This window comes from Eptesicus fuscus, chromosome 8 (assembly GCF_027574615.1).
Source record: "Eptesicus fuscus isolate TK198812 chromosome 8, DD_ASM_mEF_20220401, whole genome shotgun sequence".
NCBI lineage: Eukaryota > Metazoa > Chordata > Mammalia > Chiroptera > Vespertilionidae > Eptesicus > Eptesicus fuscus.
In genome coordinates this window covers 41669225-41689914 of record NC_072480.1, presented here as the reverse complement: position 1 = coordinate 41689914, position 20690 = coordinate 41669225, and the positions used below count along the sequence as shown (strand labels likewise).

Sequence of the window (20690 nt, the reverse complement as noted above, 5' to 3'; positions counted from 1 at the left end):
GAAAAACAGATATCATATTATTTCACTTATATGTGGAATCTAAAGAACAAAATAAATAAACAAACAATTAAAACAGACTAATAGACACAGAGAATGTACTGGTGGTTTCCAGAGGAGAGGGCAGGTTGGGGCACTGGGTGAAAGTGGTAGTTACTACATAGTCACGGGAATGTAGGTACAGAATAGGGAAGATAGTCAGTAATATTGGGATAACTATGTATGGTGCCAGTGCGATTGTCTAACCACTAAGCTGTACACCTGAAACCAATACTAGAAAGATTGAAAGAAAATAATAATAAGAAATCACACAGGTGAAGACAATTGTAGTTAATGGCATGGATGGGGTCAAGACTGCCCATCTGAAACCTATAGAATAAGAGTCTGGATAGCAATGCCCGTTCTAGTATTGTCTATGGCAGTGGTTTACCTCACTTTAGTAAAAAGCAAGACTCATCTATCTTCACTTCAAATGTCTGAATCACCCTGGCCAGGGAGCTCAGTTGGTTGGAGTGTCATCCCGATATGCCAAGGTTGTGGGATTGATCTCTGGTCAGGGCACATACAGGAATCAACAAAGCCCTAGCCGGTGTGGCTTAGTTGGTTGGGCATCATCCCGTGCAAGGAAAGGTTGCCGGTTTGATTCCCAGTTAGGGCACATGCCTGGGTTGTGGGCTGATTCCCGGTAAGGGGCGTGCAAGAGGCAGACGATAGATGTTGCACTCAAATTAATGTTTCTTCCTCTTCCTTCCTCTTTCTATAAATATCAATAAAATATTTTTTAAAAAAGGATCAATCGATGAATGCATAAACAAGTGGAACAACAAATTGATGTTTCTCTCTCTCTCAAATCAATATAAAATTTAAAAAAATGTTTGAGTTAAATTTGTTGAAACATAATATACTGGCATTCTTAGCTTATATCTCAACTAGAGGCTCCTCTCCTAACTGATCATAATAAAACATTCACATTTCTCAGTTTCTTTCCCCCCTTAAATCCTTTTTCTGTTCTGTACTTATTCTCTTGATAATTTCTACTCCCTGGCTTCAGTTACTATATGCCGATACTCCCAAGTTTATATTAGTGCAAACTGTTCCTTTTAACACCTACCTACTTGACATCCAAACTTGGATGTCCCATTGTGAACTGAAAATGTACGAGTTCATTCATCAACTTTCCTCTCCAGTGTTCTCAGTTTCAACAAATGGTACCCCACCTACTTAGTGGCTCCTACTACAAACCTAGGAGTCATCCCAGACCCTTCTCTCATTAACCCCCATGCATTCAATCATCAAGCCCTGTTGATGATTTTTTCCAAAAGTTAAAACTTTTGGTTATGAAAAGTTCTACATATACAAAAGGGCAGAATGTCTTGGGGTGAGAGGTTCACTATCTTGATGATGGTGATGTTCTCACAGGTGCATACATACATCAATGTTTATCAAACTGCACATTTTTTAAATGTCTGGTGTATTGTATGTCAATTGTGCCTCAATAAAGATGTTTAAAAATAAGAAAGAGAAAATAACCCCTAATGAAATCAATGATCCCAGGCACCAATCACCAGTGAATGCCAAAGCAATTAGATACAAGGATACTAGGGAAGTTTATAACAGGACATAACTCCCTATATTCCCTAGTCAACCGTAGCTCTCTATTAAGATTGGGACAACCAGCAATCATGTGCCTCTTGACATGATGTAACCTGAAGTATACAACAACACCTATATGGTATCCTGGCCCCCCAAAATGTTAACTTTAATCAAATCAAGTTTTCAGGTCTAACATCCAGTCTACAAGCAAAATATGAACTAGATCAAGCTAATTGACACCATGAAGAAGGAATCAACTAAGTCCAGAATGTAGAAAATTCTAATTTAAGATTTTAAAAAGATTTCTACTTCTTTGCTTTTATACTTTATTCTCTGTATGTGAATTTCTATCACCACCTTAGTTCAAGCCCTCAGGCCCTCTTCCCTAAATTATGTCAATAGTCTCTTCACTGATCTCCCTTCTAAATCACCTCATGCCTCTCTCCAAATCATTGTCCATAGCAAATAACAGTCTTTTCTTTTTTACACTATAATTTTTAATCTCCAATTTATACAAGGTAGTTATAAGACATGAACTTGGAAAACAGATCAAAATGCAATCCTATATAATAAAGAGTTAATATGCTAATTAGACTGGACAGCAGAACAACCTTCTGGAATGACCAGTGGGCGGGTCTGCAAGGCAGTGGGGGAATTGGGGGGATAATGGGGGGATAAGGACACATATGTAATACGTTAATTCATAAAGAAATTTCAAAAATAAATAAAACACATAGATGCCATTTAGCTGGTTCTGAAAAATTAACCGTATACCATTAACATAGGAAGATCTACTAGAGTCACAGAACTCTTTATTTTCTTTTTAATTTCTTTATTGATTAAGGTATTACATATGTGTCCTTATCCCTCCATTGCCCCCGCCACATGCCCTCACCCGCTTGGTGTCTGTGTCCATTGGTTAGGCTTATGTGCATGCATACAAGTCCTTTGGTTGATCTCTTCCCCTTACCCCCACCCTCCCCTCTGAGGTTTGACGGTCTGATCAATGCTTCTCTGTCTCTGGATCTGTTTTTGTTCATCAGTTTATGTTGTTCATTATATTCCACAAATGAGTGAGATCACGTGATATTTATCTTTCTCTGACTGGCTTATTTCACTTAGCATAATGCTCTCCATCCATGCTGTTGCAAATGGTAAGAACTCCTTCTTTTTTATCACAGCATAGTATTCCATTGTGAGAACTCTTTAACTTTATAATCTTTTATCATTGTAATATTAAAATCTTTAGGAATAGATTTGATATTTGTGAACTTACGTTGAACAAAAATTAAACTATGCTAAGTCCTCTCCCCCCCACCCCCTCACAAGAAAAGCTGATAGAGCAAGATGTTTCCCTTCTTCTTTGCACCCCATGGAAGTGGGAGGTGGGATACGGTGCACAGTTTGAGAAGCCTGTAGTGTCGTGCGCAAAGCATGGCCATTGCAAATCAAACCACCTGAAGGATTCACATCCGTTTCTGCTATTTATCACGTGACTGATCTTGGGCCATTAAGTTACTCTTTGAGTTTTTAAAAATGAAGATAATGCTTAATTGGCAAAGTTACTGTGAAGGTTAATTAAGGAGTAGAAAGCATGTAAGAGCAACTGCAGAGAATTAGCTTGATAATCCTAGCTATTACTCTTACATTTGGGCATTTTTATTTTTGACATTTAGTAAGAAAAAAAGTGTTATGTTAATTTTGTTTTTATTTATTTATTTTTAAATAAGAAAGGCCAGGAGAGGATTCAGTAATAGATAAGAAGTAAGGCGATTCACAATAGCCAAGATGCCCATCGAGGGATAAATGAATAAACAAAATATGGTGTATACATATAATGGAATATTATTCAGCTTCAAAAAGGAAGGAAATTCTGACACATGCTATAACATCGATGGACCTTGCGGACGTTTCATTTTATTATGCTAAGTGAAATAAGCTAGTCACAAAAAGACAAATATTCCATGTATATGAGATAGAAACAGAAAGTTGGGTTGCCAGGGACAGGGAAGGAGAAAATAATTGTTTAATGGGTATAGAGTTTCATATTTGAAAGATTACAAAGTTCTGAAGGTATGTTGCACAGCAATGTGAATACACTATTGAACTGTAAACTTAAAAATGGGAAAGAAGGTAAATTTTATGTTGTATTTTTTTTTTTTTACAGTATTCAAAAAAGAAAGAAGAAAATAAAAGTGAAAAAAGGAAGGTCTGAAAATTTGGAGGAAAGGCAAGGGTTGTAGTGATATTAAGAAATGAGCTTGCCCTAGGTGGTTTGGCTCAGTGGGTACAGCATTGGCCTGCAGACTAAAGGGTCTCAGGTTCGATTCCAGTTGAGGGCACATGCCCGGGGTTACAGGCTCGATCCCCAGTAGGGGGCATGCATGAGGCAGACAATCTGATTCTCTCTCATCATTATGTTTCTCTCTCCCTCTCCCTTCCTCTCTGAAATCAATAAAAAAATATTTTTTAAAAAATGAGCTAGAATAGCTTCTATGTACTAGTAAGATACTAAAAATCTCTTTAATTTTGAAGACATAAGAAAAAGTGACATTGTTATATCTTATCTGCCCAAATTCATCAAATAAACATTTTTTTTTTTTAAAGTTCAAGGCACGGTGCTAAAAAACCAAGGGCCAAAAAAAGCATAAGAATTCTTTTCCTAAAGGGAAAGGAAAATAAACAATTATTATAAAATACAGTATGCAGAATTAAAGAGATAGAGAGTACAGCAAGCATGTCAAACTCAAAGGCTAACATGAGCCAAATAAACAAGGTTTAAGTTTATGTGGCCCGAAAAAAACCAAAAGCTTCAATTTTCATAGAAACATAGGTTTATTTCGATAGACATGCTGACTACAAAGGGCTGCAATAAATCAGTAATCGTTAACATAAAATAATAGAACATTTTAATTAAAATTAATATTTTTGAACATTAACTTACCAGACACTGAATAACTGCATAAATTAATAAGTGTAAATCAAATAAGCCTATTTTCCTTGTTCTCTGAAAGCGAAATATTTCCGCACACCAAACAAGTCAGTCCAAGACTAAATGACGTGGTAATCGGCTGCTAAAATACTCGCTGCTAGTATTAGTGGAGAGAAATGGCACGTAAGGGAAATGAATGCAACACGATTATAGTAATCAGTCATTAGTGAACGTTGTAGTTCGTTATTAATAATTATGTATAACAGTTCTGGCCAGTTTGGCTCAGTGGTTAGAGCATTGGCCTGGGGACTGTAGGATCCCGGGTTCGGTTCCTGTCGGGGGCGCATGCCCAGATTGTGGGCTTCATCCCCAGTGGGGAGCGTGCAGGAGGCAGCTGATCCATGATTCTCTCTCATCATTGATGTTTCTATCTCTCTCTCCCTCTCCCTTCCTCTCTGAAATCAATAAAAGTGTATTTTTTAAAAAAATTATGTATAACAGGATATTGTAAAAATTAAGTTACAAAATTTTTATTAAAACATCTCTTACATACTGTTATATTGGCTGGGCAGCAAAAATATTCGTTGTGGACCAGGAGTTTGACATGCTTGGAGTACAGAGTACATAGTTCAGATTATTATGGTGGAACAGTGAAAACTTTTTGGAATGAATGGTATCTGAATTGAAAATTCACAATGTCTTCTGAAAAGCTAGCTTTCTTTTCTTTTTTTTTTTAAATAAAAAATCTTTATCATTGAAAGTATTACAAATGTCCTCCCCATCCCGCTCCTTCTAGAGCCCCACCCCCTCCTCCAGGCCTTCGCCACACAATTGTCTGTGTCCAGGGGTTACACATATATGCATACAAATTCTTTGGTTGATCTCTTCCCACCAACCTACCCCTGCCTTCCCGCTGAGAGTCCACAGTCTGTTTCATGCTTTTATTCTCTGGATCATGAAAAGCTTTCATATCATAATCTAACCAAGATTTATTAATAGTTATTATGGTAAGAAATAATAAACTTTTTTGAAGAGTATTTCTAGAAATAAAAGGAAAGAGGGAAAAATTAAGGATTTTAAGGATGCCCAACCAACTGAGCCACACCATCCAGGGCAAGTTAATTTAGTTTTAATGAAAGAATCAGGGTATCCTGGATTTAGGATGCATGCTGGACAAAGGCCATTTTCACAAACCTATGTTGCAGAAAGTCATATATAGTGTTAGAAGATGTACCCAAATCAAACCGGGGGAGGTTTGGGTTTTCAGGCCATTATCAGATTTACAAGTATTTATTATCAAAGGCTTTTTCTGTTCTCTCACGTTCACTAATAGCCTATGCTAATGTGACTTTCAAAGAACACATTGAACAGATAGTATTCTCTATTCAAATCTACCAAGATAACCATTGATATGCATATCAGTGGTTCTTCACTAGGTGGGGAAAAATACACATCTGTGTTTAGTTATTACAACTGAGGAGGGGGTGCTACTGTCATCTAGTGGTGGAGGGCAGAGATGCTGCTACATATCCCACAATTCAAAGGACTGCCCCCCACTCCCACCTGAATAAAGAATTATCCAGCCATTATGTCAGTAGTAATTGAGAAAAACCTGATAAATATCTCTCCCTCTTCCTCTAACCCTCTTTTCCTTTAAATTGTATCTCTTGGATGAGAAATGGAGCATGTTTTATGACAAGAGAGAAAAGCACACTGAGATGTGAGAGAGAAACATCAATTAGTTGCCTTCCGTATGTACCTCTACTGGGGATCTAACCGGCAACCTAGGTATGTGCCCTGACTGGAAATCGAACCCACAACCTTTGGTGTACGGACAATGGTTCAAGCAACTGAGCCACCCAGCCAGGACCTTTCCACTGAATTTTTATTTGACCAATGAAATAACAAACTTTTTCTTTCTTTAAAATATTTTTAAAATTGATTTTAGAGAGAGGGAGCAAGACAGAGAAACACCGATTTAAAAAATATATGTATTTTATTGATTTTTTACAGAGTGGAAGGGAGAGGAATAGAGAGTTAGAAACATCGATGAGAGAGAAACATCGGATCAGCTGCCTCCTGCACACCCTACTGGGGATGTGCCCGCAACCAAGGTACATGCCCTTGACCTGAATCGAACCTGGGACCCTTCAGTCCGCAGGCCCAGGCGCTATCCACTGAGCCAAACCGGTTAGGGCAAAACATTGATTTTTTTTGTTCCACTTATTTGTGCATTCATTGGTTGATTCTGTATGTGCCTTGACTGGAGATCGAATCGCAACCTTGGTGTATTGGGACATGCTCTAACCACCTGAGCTACCTGACCTGGACAGGGGAAATAACAAAGTTTCTACCAGATTTAATTGGTTAATATAATATCAAATAAATGGTATCTGACCACCATTACTGAGCACTTGAAGTGTTTTCCAATAGATTTCATAAGTAATTCTTAATTTAAAAAAATGGAAGATGTTTGGTATTTGTGTTATGATATTTAAACTTGAAATTTATAGTTAGAAAATATATTCACCAATATAACAGCTGTATATTTATAAGCCACACAATTTAAAAAACCTTGAAAATGATTAAACGTACAAATTTTAATCAGTCTATAGTATATTTATTTTGTAACAAAATAGATAAAACCAAATATTAAAGTATACTATTGTTTGCCTTTTATACATATTGATTATTATGCTGAAATCTGTTAATTTACCATTTGGTGAAAATAAATTTTATATTAATTATTTTAAAAATGCCAAGCACATGATTAAGATAAACTTCTTGTTCATCAGAAAAAGAACTTCAGGAGTAAATAGCGATATAGCAAATCCATTCAAAACACTAGGTCTTCATCTTTTGTTTCTTAGACCACTCAGGTGCTTCCTTTTTGGTCTGTTAAAAAGAAAGAGAGAAAATTAAGTAAAATGCTTACTAGGAGGATAAGAAAGGCAATTCATAGAACTAAGTACCAATATGCATTGGGGCTTCTTATGTAAGATTACAGTAAATAATCACTTTTCCTAATTCAGAAGGATACTTTAGGGACAAAGGTTTTATGTTTTGTGAGAAATAATCTCCCACCTGGTATGTCTGTAGAAAAAATACACATCTGTGTTTTCTGGCTCAAAGCCTGTATTTAACATATTTCACGGAAGTGAGTATCATATGAATTGTTTCTATGTTCAAAGAGAATTATAAAAAAAAAAAATCAAGGACACAGCTTCTTTTTTTGTCAGTCTCATCTATCTATACATGGACATTCATTCATTCAATAAATATTTATTAAATAATGACTAGATCCAAATCACTGTGCTTTGGCTCTACTGAATTGCTAAGTATTTACCACAGTTCTTCTTGGGTTCACTGCTCAATCACTTCAGCAGTACAGAGTAGTAACAAAAAGGCAAGGAAGGTAGACTTACAGAACAAAGCACTCAGAACTCCTTATACAGGGCCCTACATAGGCAGTCAAAGCAGCCTATTTTATACACGACAATATGTTAAATATGAAGCTTACTGTTTTTCCACTTCCATCTGTTTAAAGTTATAAAGGTCTACATTCCTAAATATATATACATTTATGTATGCAGGCACATAGATAAGTATGATACTTAAAAGTTTATGTTTTTCATAATTTTATATGCCATAGTTGATACATAAAATGTTGGAAGTGATATCAGTGGTCAGCTCCTCTTGACCTATCCACGCCCTTGGCCGGCTTCAATGACCACCACATAAGCCAGCTTCAGTTACCACCAAATACCTCCCCTCCTCCCCGCATTGCCACCTTTATACCATAGCTCTAACCTGAGCTACAAATGCTTTTACATGGTGTTCCCCACAGGCAACTAAAATTCAGTATGTCAAAATGAACCCCCAATCATCCATATTCTCTTTCTTGTTAAAAGGTACTATACTTTGCTCAGTCACTTCAACCAGAAATGTCCTTTTCTTCTTCATCTTAGATTTCTCCTTCTTTTCACTTGCTACATCTATTTTAAACAGTCCCCACCTTTTACTGAATATCTTTTAAACTCCTCATTCTGTTACTATCTTGACCCCAATGGCTTACCTTGGGCTCTTATCATTTCTGGCTTAATTCCTGCCAGAGTTTCCTAACTCTGATTTGGCTTTCTCTTCTATTCTGTTCAACTCATAGTCCACAATCTGTCCAAGCTTATCTTTCTAAAATGCAAAACTGCCTTAAAACACTTTAGAGTTCTTTCTTGGAAAGAAAAGTCCAAAGTCCTTAGTATTAAAGGAGAAAGAAATTTCCATGATAGGGAAAGGCCAGGTGCTGTCTACCAAGAGAATTCAAAGGTGGCTGAGCTGAATGCTAGTTTATTAACTGGTGATGAGAAATGTAATTGTCCGTTGGCCAGAAATGCCTGTTACTTTTGCCAGTCTTATTTAAAAAATTTCTAAGCTAAGTCACAGACCATAAAGAAAAATCAGAGTAAAATTGGGGAGTTGCTTATTTCACTTGTAATCAGATAGAGATTTTCAGGTGACTGAAGAAAGGTGAGTCAGCTGCAAATCTAAGATTCTCACAATCACAGTCACAGAAGAACCAGTGTTTGTGAAATTGTAGGTCTCTTGAATTATATCTCAATACAACTGGAAGAAAACTGTAGCTTCTCAATCCATGGGTAAGGAAATCAATTTAAGACCAGATTTAAGAAAGAAAAATAATCGCACAGACTAGAATACAAAAATATCAGAGTACCTTGCCATTGTAGGGGTTAAGTTGTGCTCTGAGAAATTGTGATTTTCACTAAGGCATGATGTAAAATGGTTTTCTTAACTGTGGCTCCTGGACAAAAAAAAAAAAATAAAAATCTAAAAGCCACTTCTACACACCAAGTTATAATTGTCCAGCTTATAGCAAAGGGTATAGAATTTGTACATCTCCACTTTCTTAGTCAACTGATACTAAAAGTTTTATTACTACTATGTGTATTTGGGAAGAAGCTAAATAAAACTTTTGATATTAAAAAGGAACCTTAAGACTCCAAAAGGGCAGTAAAAGAATTCAATGGCAGACAGTTCTTCTGATTCCTTTTATCTGTGTTGGTCCCTTGCAGACCACCCTCCCTCCATCCCTTTCCCTCCAGTACATTCTTTCTTCAGATGTGTTAATGAAGTCGATTTGCCACAAGTGTACCTCTGTCCTGGGGATTAACTGCTTTTCTACTTCCTAAATGGACTTTTCAGATCTTTGATTAAAATTAATTTTATAGCCTGCTCCCACAGGACTAATGCACGTTCCTATCTCTAGGTTACTGTGGGGGCACCTCACTTTCACTGTCATGTTCTAACGACTTCAATTTAGAATACAGGGCCCCTTAGCATCTGGCCCGTACTTACTTCTCTAATCCTGTCTCTTGACACTCTCCTACATAAACTAAATTATTTGTAGTTGAGATTAGCTTAATAGCACTTCATTGAGCACCTACTATGTGCCAGTTCCTTGTTTTAGGTGATGGGATATAAAAATGAATTAAGACCTTGTGACAAAACCTGCTGGCTGCCTGACCTATATCTACTTTCCCCTTCTTAATAAGAGAACTCTAATTTTATTACGAGAGTAAAGGGCTCACCCAGGTAAAAACTACATGAATCAACCTCCTTTGCTACTAAGTATGGCCATGTGACTAAGTTCTGGCCAATAGGATGTGAGTAGATGTTGGTTAGAACTTATGGAAACGCTTTTAGGAGGGAGATGGTATATTCCCCATTTCTGCTTCCTGCTTACAATGCAGATGTGATGGCGGAGGCTACAGCAAGCATATTGTGAATCTGAGGACAGAAGCCACATACCAAGGATGGCTGAAGAGAAAGGCAGAAGTAACTTAGTTCCCTGACGACTCCAAAGGGCCAAATATTAGGCCTCTAATGCTTATCCGAGAGACTGAACAATTTGCTTAAGCCACTGAACTAGGAGTGAAAAGCAATTCCTGGATATTGACGCTTAACCTTTAAAAAGTTAGTGTTTATTTTGTTTCATCTTTATCTTAGCACTCAGGAAAGTGTCTGGCCCCAGTAGGTACACCAATGCCACACTTCCTTTGATGTTTGTGGCTTGAGGACAATTCAGCACAGTGGTTAAAGAACAAGTTTGGGATGAAACAGGCTTCATCCATTCATTTGCAAACCTGGGAAAGTTGATGACTTCTCAGTTATCTCTTCTGTAATCTATAATAATAAAAGCGTAATATGCTAATTAGACCAGATGTCCTTCTGGACTACCTTCGAGACGAAGCTGGGGCTGTGAGAGAAGCCCGAGTCCCGGGTGCCAGAGGGAAGCTGGTGCCAGCAGCAGAGGGAAGGAAGGCCTACTCTTGCACGAGTTCCGTGCATCGGGCCTCTAGTATGGAGATAATTAAAAATAACTGTGCTGGATATTCTGGGTACCCTCAGATCTATTCTCCATCCTTGTCTACCCGCTCTGTGCCCAGGAAGCTGTCAGTGGTGTCTTCTAGTTTCTGAAGAAGGTTTAGTCAATGGGCTTGTAGGTGGGAGGAGAAAGAAATTGTGATATTTAGTCCCGAGCTCCTTCTTTGCCTGGCCATGGTTTGGTAGTGGCTAAATTCTTCTACAGGAGACCAAAGTTTCCATAAGAAGGCTCCGATCCCTCTCCTTGCGCCTTGAGACCTAGGAGTGACAGAAACGTCAGCTACTAGTCCTGAAATGTTCCTCATCACTTGGTTTCCACATGCTTGTAAACAGTCCCTTCAGAATGTGACATCTATTTGGTACAAGGACCTTGTCTGATACAGTAACCTACATCAGAGGGTGCTGAGGGAATAAAATGAGACAATGTCTGTAAAAAGCACTTAGTCCCTAATAAGTGCTAACTATGAATAGTATTTCCCACTTGATGTTCTCTCTGCCTGAAGAGCTCACTCCTATTTGTTTTTCAGGACTCAGCTCAAAAATCGCCTCCTCTAAGAAGCTTGCCCTGATACATCCAGGCTTCTTCTTCTTTTTTTTAAAAAATATATTTTATTGATTTTTTACAGAGAGGAAGGGAGAGGGATAGAGAGGTAGAAACATCGATGAGAGAGAAACATTTATCAGCTGCCTCCTGCACACCCCCCACTGGGGATGTACCGCAACCAAGGTACATGCCCCTGACTGGAATCAAACCCTGGACCCTTCAGTCTGCAGGCCGACACTCTATCCAATGAGCCAAACCGGTTAGGGCTTCTTCTTCTTTTTTTAAAAAAATAAATTTTATTGATTTTTATACAGAGAGGAAGGGAGAAGGATTGAGATAGAAACATCAATGAGAGTGATTCATCTATCAGCTGCCTCCTGCACACCCCCCAATGGGGATGTTACCGCAACCATGGTACAAGCCCTTGACTGGAATCAAACCCGGGACCTTTCAGTCCGCAGGCTGACCCTCTAACCAATGAGCCAAACCAGTTAGGGCCATCCAGGCTTCTTTTGGTGTTCCTTTTAATAACTTAAAGCCTTCAATACTTAACTTGTTATATCATTCTTACAATTGTTTATTTGAATCAGTCACTCAATAAACTGTGTATTCCTTAAAGTCATAAAATATTGTTCAATAAATGTTAGTTACATGAATAGATTTATTTCTACTGTCATTTTAAAATCTAAATGCTTTATATATTAATGATATACAATAATAAAGTATTTAGTGGTGGGTCCCTATATTATACATAATTTTGACACTGAATACAATTACATTTTTGAATATTCAGTAATTCTTAGCCTTACAAGAATGTGAGAGTGTGGCAGAAATCTTTATATCCTTAATGCCCAGAACAGTGCTTGGCACAAAGGATGTGCTCGATAAACATTTTTGAATAAGTAAATGAATGAATGAATGCTGTTTTGGTCTGCTATCACAGAAGCCTCTCAGTTCTATTTAAGTTTGGACATAAAGTCTCATGAGAGTCTACATTCAAGAGTTTCCCCTACATAATGTGAAAGAAAATGCCTCTACAGTAACACAACAATATGGTTCCAATAACCGGACAACAACCACCCTGCATGGCGGGCAGTATCTATCATTCTCAGTAACACTGGGATTATTCAGTGGTAGTGACAATAACGAGTAAAACAGGGAAGTAGTATAGTCTGTTGTATGAATTAAAGTTCACTGATCAGTTCAATCTTTCTAGGTAAACTTCTGCCTTCATTCATATGACTGTCTGAAATTCAGGTGACCTGTTCATAGACTATGTCACAGTGGTTTCTCATTTACATCAATATCTATGTTTAATCACTACTAAATTCAAATAAATTTCAACACAGATAACAGTGATTCTGGAAAGTTGATTTCTTATTCTCATGAGATGTATATTCCTCATTTCCAGATATTTTTATCAGTAAGGTACTATCTATCCTAAGTTTCAGATACTGGAAGCTTCTAAGCCTTTACCAGCTTTTGATTAGTACTGAGCAAGGAGCGTGAGATCACTGATTGGCAAATTATGGCCCCTGGTCTGTCTGTGTTTGGATTGCCTGCTAAGAATGGATTTGACATTTAAAAAACAAAAAAACAAAGAAACAAACAGGATATGCAACAGAGATTGTATGTAGCTACAAGCCTAAATAGTTACCATCTAGATCTTTAAAGAAAAATTTGCCAACTCCTAATAGATGACTGCTTAATCAATTGGGCATAATAAATCAATTCATGTACACAATTAACTGGTTTTTATTTTGGTAACTCCACTCTTTAACCTATTTAAACACTAGTGTTTCTTTTATATTAGCATATTAAAAAGATTATTTATCCTTCACACCCATAAGCTGGCACTTCATGTAACAAATTTTGTTATTCCTCTTCAGTTATTTTTTTAGAGAGGGAAGGGAAAGGATAGGAGAGATAGAAACATCTATGATGAGAGAGAATCATTGATCAGCTGCCTCCTGCACACCCCCTACTGGGGATCAAGCCCGCAACCTGGGCATGTGCCCTGATTGGGGAATCGAACCTGTGACCTCTTGGTTTCTGTGTCGACGCACAATCGCTGGGCCATACTGACTGGGCTAATTTTGCATTATCACCACATAGTCTTGATTTGACAGTATTATCTCTCAGTTTTCATAAGGACATAGCTGAACTCATACCTCTTTTAAAACTTTTTCTCTTATAAAAAAATAAAGTTTATTGTAGAAAAATAGATAAGCACAAAGAAGGAAATAAAAACTACTCAATTAATACTTTATATTTTGATTCTTCTTCATTTCATTCTCACTGCATAACCTTATCTCGAGGTACTGGAGAAATCTTACTACTACTTATGTACCGGTTAGAGTCAGGATTTCAGGATATCAGAATCAAGTTACAAAGCTAAAGTCAGAAATGTGGGAGGTCAGGGTCAGAAGGAATAATAGTTCATTGCTTAGAACAGAGAAGGGTCAGCAAAGCAGATCCCAGAGGGTGATAGGCTTTAGGTCTCTGGCTATATCTTGTGGTTTTCATCTGACCCTATGTTTCCCATTAACATCTATGTGGTCCGTCTGCTTTCTTCCTGTAGATTGTAATATAAGGGACACATCAGAGTGTCTGTCATAATCCCAGCCAACTTTCTAAGAAAAACTTGCCTGGCAATGATCCTTCTGAATAAACAGCCCTGGGCAGCTTTATTTGGTGCCATGTGACCCCTGCTCACTATAATGGCAGCCATTCAGTAGGCTGGCTAATACCCGTCACAAGTCTTGCCACAAAGGGTATCACCCAATAAGGATGAGCTGTGCCAATTAGATTCTTGCTCCAGGAAAATACAGGGAGGACTAGGTTTTAAGAGAGTAGATGTGGGAAGGTACACAGAAACGTCTCAAGAGAAGGAGCCGTGAGCAAGTTAATGAGGAAGTGGAAAATACGAATAACTAGAAACTGAGAGAGAAGCAAAGAGAAGCTGATATACCACGAGAGGAAAAGATCCACAGACTCAGCTGCAGAAATTCATATCCAGGCTGCCTTGTATCCAGGCTGGTAAACTGAGGCTTCCTGCTTTCTCCATCCTGTCAAATTGGTTTCCATTATTGCCATATAGATTCTTACAACAGTTACCCTTATTTACTCTAGATTGTGACTCTGTCACTTCTTAAAATTTTAATTAAAAAACGTTTTTATTGATTTCAGAGAGGAAGAGAGAGATAGAAACATCAATGTTGAGAGAGAATCATTGATTGGCTGCCTCCTGCATGCCCCCTACAGCAAGCATGTCAAACTCGAGGCCCATGGGCCGCATGCGGCCCACAACGAATATTTTTGCGGCCCAGCCAATATAATGGTATGTAAGAAATGTTTTAATATAAATTTCATAACTTAATTTTTACAATATCCTGTTATACATAACTAGAGGCCCAGTGCACAAATTCGTGCACCAGTGGGGTCCCTCGGCCAGGCCTGCGGGATCGGGCTGAAACCGGCTCTCCGACATCCCCCGAGGGGTCCCGGATTGTGAGAGGGTGCAGGCCAGGCTGAGGGACCCCACCAGTGCACAATCAGGGCTGGGGAGGGAGCGGGAGGTTGGCCAGCCAGGGAGGGACCGAGGGAGGGCTCCAGGGCGTGTCCGGCCCATCTCACTCAGTCCTGATCAGCCTGACCCCAGCAGCAAGCTAACCTACCAGTCAGAGCATTTGCCCCCTGGTGGTCAGTGCATGTCATAGTGAACAGTTGAGTGGCCTTAGCATATCATTAGCATATTATGCTTTGATTGGTTGAACAGCCGACCAGACACTTAGCATATTAGGCTTTTATTACATAGGATTATTAATAACGAACTACGATGTTCGTTAATGACTGATTATTATAATCGTGTTGCATTCATTTCCCTTATGCGCCTTACTCACAGGCGCACCATTTCTCTCCACTAATAATAGCAGCGAATATTTTAGCAGCTGATTGCCACATCATTAGTCTTGCACTGACTTGTTTGGTGTGCACAATAGGAAATATTTTGCTTTCGGAGAACAAGAAAAATAGGTATATTTGCGTTATGCTTATTAATTTGTGTAGCTATGCAGTGTCTGGTAAGTTAATGTTCAAGAAAAAATATCAATTTTTATTAAAATGTTCTATTATTTTATGTTAACAATTACTCATTTATTTCAGCCCTTTGTAGTCAGCATGTCTCTATCGAAATAAACCTATGTTTCTATGAAAATTGAAGCTTTTTTTTTGCGGCCCACATAAACTTAAACCTTGTTTATTGGCTATGTTAGCCTTTGAGTTTGACATGCTCGCCCTACAGGGATCAAGCCTGCAACCCAGGCATATGCCCTGACCAGGAATCGAACCATGACCTCTTGGTTCATAGGTCTATGCTCAACTATTGAGCCACTGCGGCCGGCCACTTCTTTTTTACTTTAAAAGGTTGAACTCTGTAATCACCTCATTGATCTTGAGTAGCATTATCTGAATGTATAATGAAAGAGCTTAGATCAGAAGCTCCCATACTTGACTGATTATTATAATCATCTAGGGAGTTTAAAAATAATAAGATTCTGAGGACTCACTGAATCAGAATATCGCAGTTAAAATCTGGTTTCAAGTCTCTATGTTCAGATGGTAAATATATTTCTTCTGAGAAATTAAAGCATGCATGGGAAACCATATTGAAGTACAGTGAAATATTTAATAGTTACTCCTATATTGATTCTATTGCTTTTCTATCGCTATTCCTACTATTTGTTAAAACATCACTTTCAAATTGTTCTAATTTCTTATTCTTTAACTAATTTCTGTGCATACACATTTCTACCTAATATAAGCATTTCATTTAATGTTAATATGATTGATTTCATACTTTATGAGGAAACAGAGCAAACTATACTGTTTTACAAATAAAAGGGGATGGATGATACTTTTCATAGAGTAAGGGAGAGGGAGAGAGAGAGAGACAGAAACATCAATGATGAGAGAGAATCATTGATCGGCTGCCTCTTGCATGCCCCACAGTGGGGATGGAGCCCACAACCGGGCCATGTGCCCTGACTGAGAATTGAACTCTGACCTCCTGGTTCATAGGTCAATGCTCAACCACTGACCCACACCGGCTGGGCAATTCTTACCTATCTAATAAAAGAGTAATATGCAAATTGACTGTCATTCCAACACACAAGATGGTCGCCCCCATGTGGTCAAAGATGGCTGCCCCCATGTGGACACAAGATGGCTGGCAGGGGAAGGCAGTTGTGGGGGGACCAGGCCTGCAGGGGAGGGCAGTTGGGGGGACAAGGCCTGTAGGGGAGGGCAGCTGGGGGTGACCAGGATGGCAAGGGAGGGCAGTTAGGGGTGACCAGGCTGGCAAGGGAGGGCAGTTAGGGGTGACCGGGCCAGTAGGAGAGGGCAGTTGGGGGCAACCAGGCCTGCAGGGGAGGGCAGTTAGGGGCAACCAGGACTGCAGGGGAGGGCAGTTGAGGGCAATCAGGCCGGCAGGGGAGGGCAGTTGGGGGCGACCAGGCCAGCAGGGGAGGGTAGTTCAGCATCGATTAGGCTGGCAGGGGAGTGGTTAGGGGTGATCAGGCTGGCAGGCAGAAGTGGTTAGGGGCAATCAGGCAGACAGGCAGGTGAGCGGTTGGGAGCCAGCAGTCCTGGATTGTGAGAGGGATGTCCGACTGCCCATTTAGGCCTGATTGGACATCCCTCAAGGGGTCCCAGACTGTAGAGGGTGCAGGCTTGGCTGAGGGACACGAATTTCGTGCACCTTCCCTCTAGTATAAAATAAACATTTATAAATATGTCTTCCTGATTCCCCTATAATTAGTCCCTGGAGACTTAAGGAGGTAAATTCGAGATTAAGGTTAATTTCTGGGCAAGTCCAACATATTAACTAGAAAAATAAAACCCAATTATCAGCTATAAGATAGGATATATAAATATCCTACTGAAGCTTCCCTTTTCTGAATATGTATGTATATGAGGTATACAGATATTTCTAGGCCCTTTCATTAAACTACTAAAATTAGTTTAAAACCAATATGAACAAGAGGCAAAGAGATTTAAGTAAAATGTATTTAGTGAAAAACAGATTAAAATTTTAAGTTGTTTTTTCTTTTTGTACTTACAAAGAGTGTTGGTTTGGGTATAAATATATTATCTTCATGTTCTCTAGGCACATTCAAAATCTTTGATTTTTGATTTTCTGTCACATTTTTTGATTCCGTTTTAGTAAGAAGTAACCTGTCCTCAGAACGCTGACTGCGCATATTAGTGAGAATCTGCTTCATTGCTGCCAATTCCTGTTGATATATGAAAACAGAAGAAAACAGCAAGTATGATTTCAGCACATCTATAATAATAAAAGCGTAATATGTAATTAGACCAGACATCCTTCTGAATGTCCTTCCAGATGACCTTCGGATGAAGCTGGGGCTGCGAGGGAAGCCCGGGTCTCAGGTGTCAGAGGAAAGTCGCCGGCAGCCGGGGGAAGGAAGGCCTACTCTTGCACGAATTTCATGCATCAGGCCTCTCGTAGACTAATAAGGATTGACATTAAAACTTATTTTTATTCTTGGAGTAGAAGAAACAGTTGAAGCAATTATACTATATAAAATAACATATTAATGAACAATAACAGACATGGCACACATGGTCACTGACAGTTTTAGTATGATAAACAATAAATGTCATCCCATAGTCTAATGGTTCCTAAGTTTTTCTGCACATTGGAGTCACCTGAGGAGCTTCAAAAACTACTGAAGCCTGTGTCTCACTCCCAGAGATTGTAAAATAATTGGGTTGGGGAGCGACCTCAGCATTGAACATTTTAAAAGATCTCTAGGTGATTCTAAGGACAGACAAATTTGAAAACCATTGGCATAGTTACATTCCACTGTAATTTTTCTACATGTTTGAGTAAATTATTTAGGCATTTAACTTTTTCTACTCGTAAACTATACAATTTCCTTCTGAAATCTTATATGAAGATGGGAGGGAATAAAAGAGTCCAAAATTTTTTTCTTGCTTACTAATCAGCAGCTGAAAAAATAATTTGAAAACATCTTCAGAATGTAACCATGGCATTCCCTATTGTCTTACAAATGAAAAATGGAGTTAGCTTTATCCAGTTGCTGTTTGGACTAAGAATTATTATCTGAACTTGTTAAGGAACTCAGGTAAAAATTTTCACTCATTCCCTCTTCCAAGTCTATTTTGTCTTTTATTTTTCTCTATAGTCAAACTTTTAGCACCTAACATTACTTAGTGGATATTTATGATTAATCACTACATTGACTCAATCAAACACAAGCATGTGGACAGAGGACAGAATAAACTCTCCTTTATTATATGTAGAACAGTGGGAGGCTGTTTATTTCATCTTCATGCCAAGACACAAACTTACAGTGATAGAAAGATGTTCTGCTCCCTTTTACTAATCTGTTTATAGACATCAGCTCTGTGTCAGAGCAAGTTCCTACAGGCCTTTTTTTCTTTCTGGCTGTCATTAGTTCTATTTAGAACCATCTAGCTTGAGTGGGTATTTAAAAACAGAGTTGTTGAGTTTAAGCCACAGAGCTTAATAAATCTTAGGGCCAAGCGAGGAGCTGGAAGAAATGGCACTGGAATCTTCTTTCTCTTTTTGCAGTACTGGGGTTGGCTAGGCCAATGCAAATGAGAATGGCTACATTTCAGACTTGGCCAATATTTGAGCCTTTTGTTTTTTTTGTTTGTTTTTTATTTTTTTTATTTTTTAGGTTAGACATCTTTATTTTATTTTATTTTTTATGGTCATTTTATTATTATTATTATTATTATTATTATTATTTTAATTTCTTTATTGATTAAGGTGTCACATATTTGTCCTCATCCCCCCATTCCCATCCCACACCCCTCCCCATGGATGCCCCCACCCCCCTGTTGTCCTTAACCATTGGTTAGGCTCGTATGCATGCACACAAGTCCTTTGGTTGATCTCTCCCCTCTACTCCCACCTTCCCCTACCCTCCCTCTGAGGCCCAACAGTCCAATCGATGCCTCCTTGTTTCTGGGTCTGTTCTTGTTCATCAGTCTATGTTGTTCATCATTTCCCCTAGATGAGTGAGATCATGTGTTACTAGAAATATACTTATAAGAACCGAATGTGAGACGAGCACTAATAGTTATGCTGACAGGCAAATGAATCAGTCTGTAGTGAGTTTCTTTCTGGACCAACAGTTCTTTTGAGACCCAATTTTAATGTCCACCAGTTCCTTATGTGTACATGTCGGCACTGACTTTTCAGCTCTCGATGGTGGACAAATGGTGGTAATGCAGGTCCGACTCCCTCTGGTTTGGTCTCGCCCGGACCCAGGGGCACGGCTTCACCCGGACTCAGGAGCGCGTGGCCTCACCCGGACCCAGGGGCGCGTGGCCTCACCCGGACTCAGGGGCGCGTGGCCTCACCTGGACCCGGGACCCAGCCTCATCCGGACCCAGGGGCGCGGTCTCACCTGGACCCGGGACCCAGCCTCACCTGGATCCAGGGGCGCACGGCCTCACCCGGACCCGGGATCCAGCTTCACCCGGACCCAGGGGCACGTGGCCTCTCCCGGACCCAGGGGAGAGGCCTCATCCGGACCCGGGACCCAACCTCACCCGGATCCAGGGGCGCACGGCCTCACCCAGACCCGGTATTCAGCTTCACCCGGACCCAGGGGCGCGTGGCCTCGCCCGGACCCGTGGGCGCACGGCCTCACCCGGACCTGGGACCCAGCCTCACCCGGATTATTTGAGCCTTTTGAAGGCTCTTTTTGCTTTCAAGAGTATGTTATTTCATTTATATGCTCCACTAGAGTGAAGTAAATGACCACTGATTTAATGTTAAACATTCCTGGTATTATGGCAGCTTTCAGTCCCTGTTCTACTTACTACAAGAAGTAGAAGGGAAAGGGAGATGACAGTCTCTCAGCACATCCAAAGAAAATTTCTACGTGAAACCACCTCCCTTTAATGGCCATAACTTTTTTATCTTGGTATGAAGGTTAAAAAAAAGGAAAAAATTATCTCTCTCCCAAACCCACCTACCTCTAGTCTATAGATAAATAAGGTAAAGAAGATCATACTTGCAGGGGGGAGGGGGGAGGCAATGAGCATGAGGAGGAAAAAAAAGGAAGAAGTTGCATGTGTACTAGGCAAAGGGTTTGGCCCCTAAGTGCCCTCGAGGAGACCATCTTTTGTTTCTCTGCTGCTGGT

General features: G+C 39.4%; 1 protein-coding gene across 1 annotated transcript in view; it reads right to left on the bottom strand.

Annotated features, from left to right (window-relative positions):
• Positions 1-7198: 7198 nt before the first annotated feature.
• The window catches only part of PIBF1 (progesterone immunomodulatory binding factor 1), a 203066-nt gene continuing 189574 nt past the window's right edge, over positions 7199-20690 (bottom strand). Inside the window, exons 17-18 of the mRNA XM_054719848.1 lie at positions 17585-17758; positions 7199-7417 (exon numbers count right to left, since the gene is read on the bottom strand). Coding sequence (XP_054575823.1) covers positions 7367-7417; positions 17585-17758 — 225 coding nt within the window. The 3' untranslated portion in view covers positions 7199-7366. The remainder of the gene's footprint in view (positions 7418-17584; positions 17759-20690) is intronic.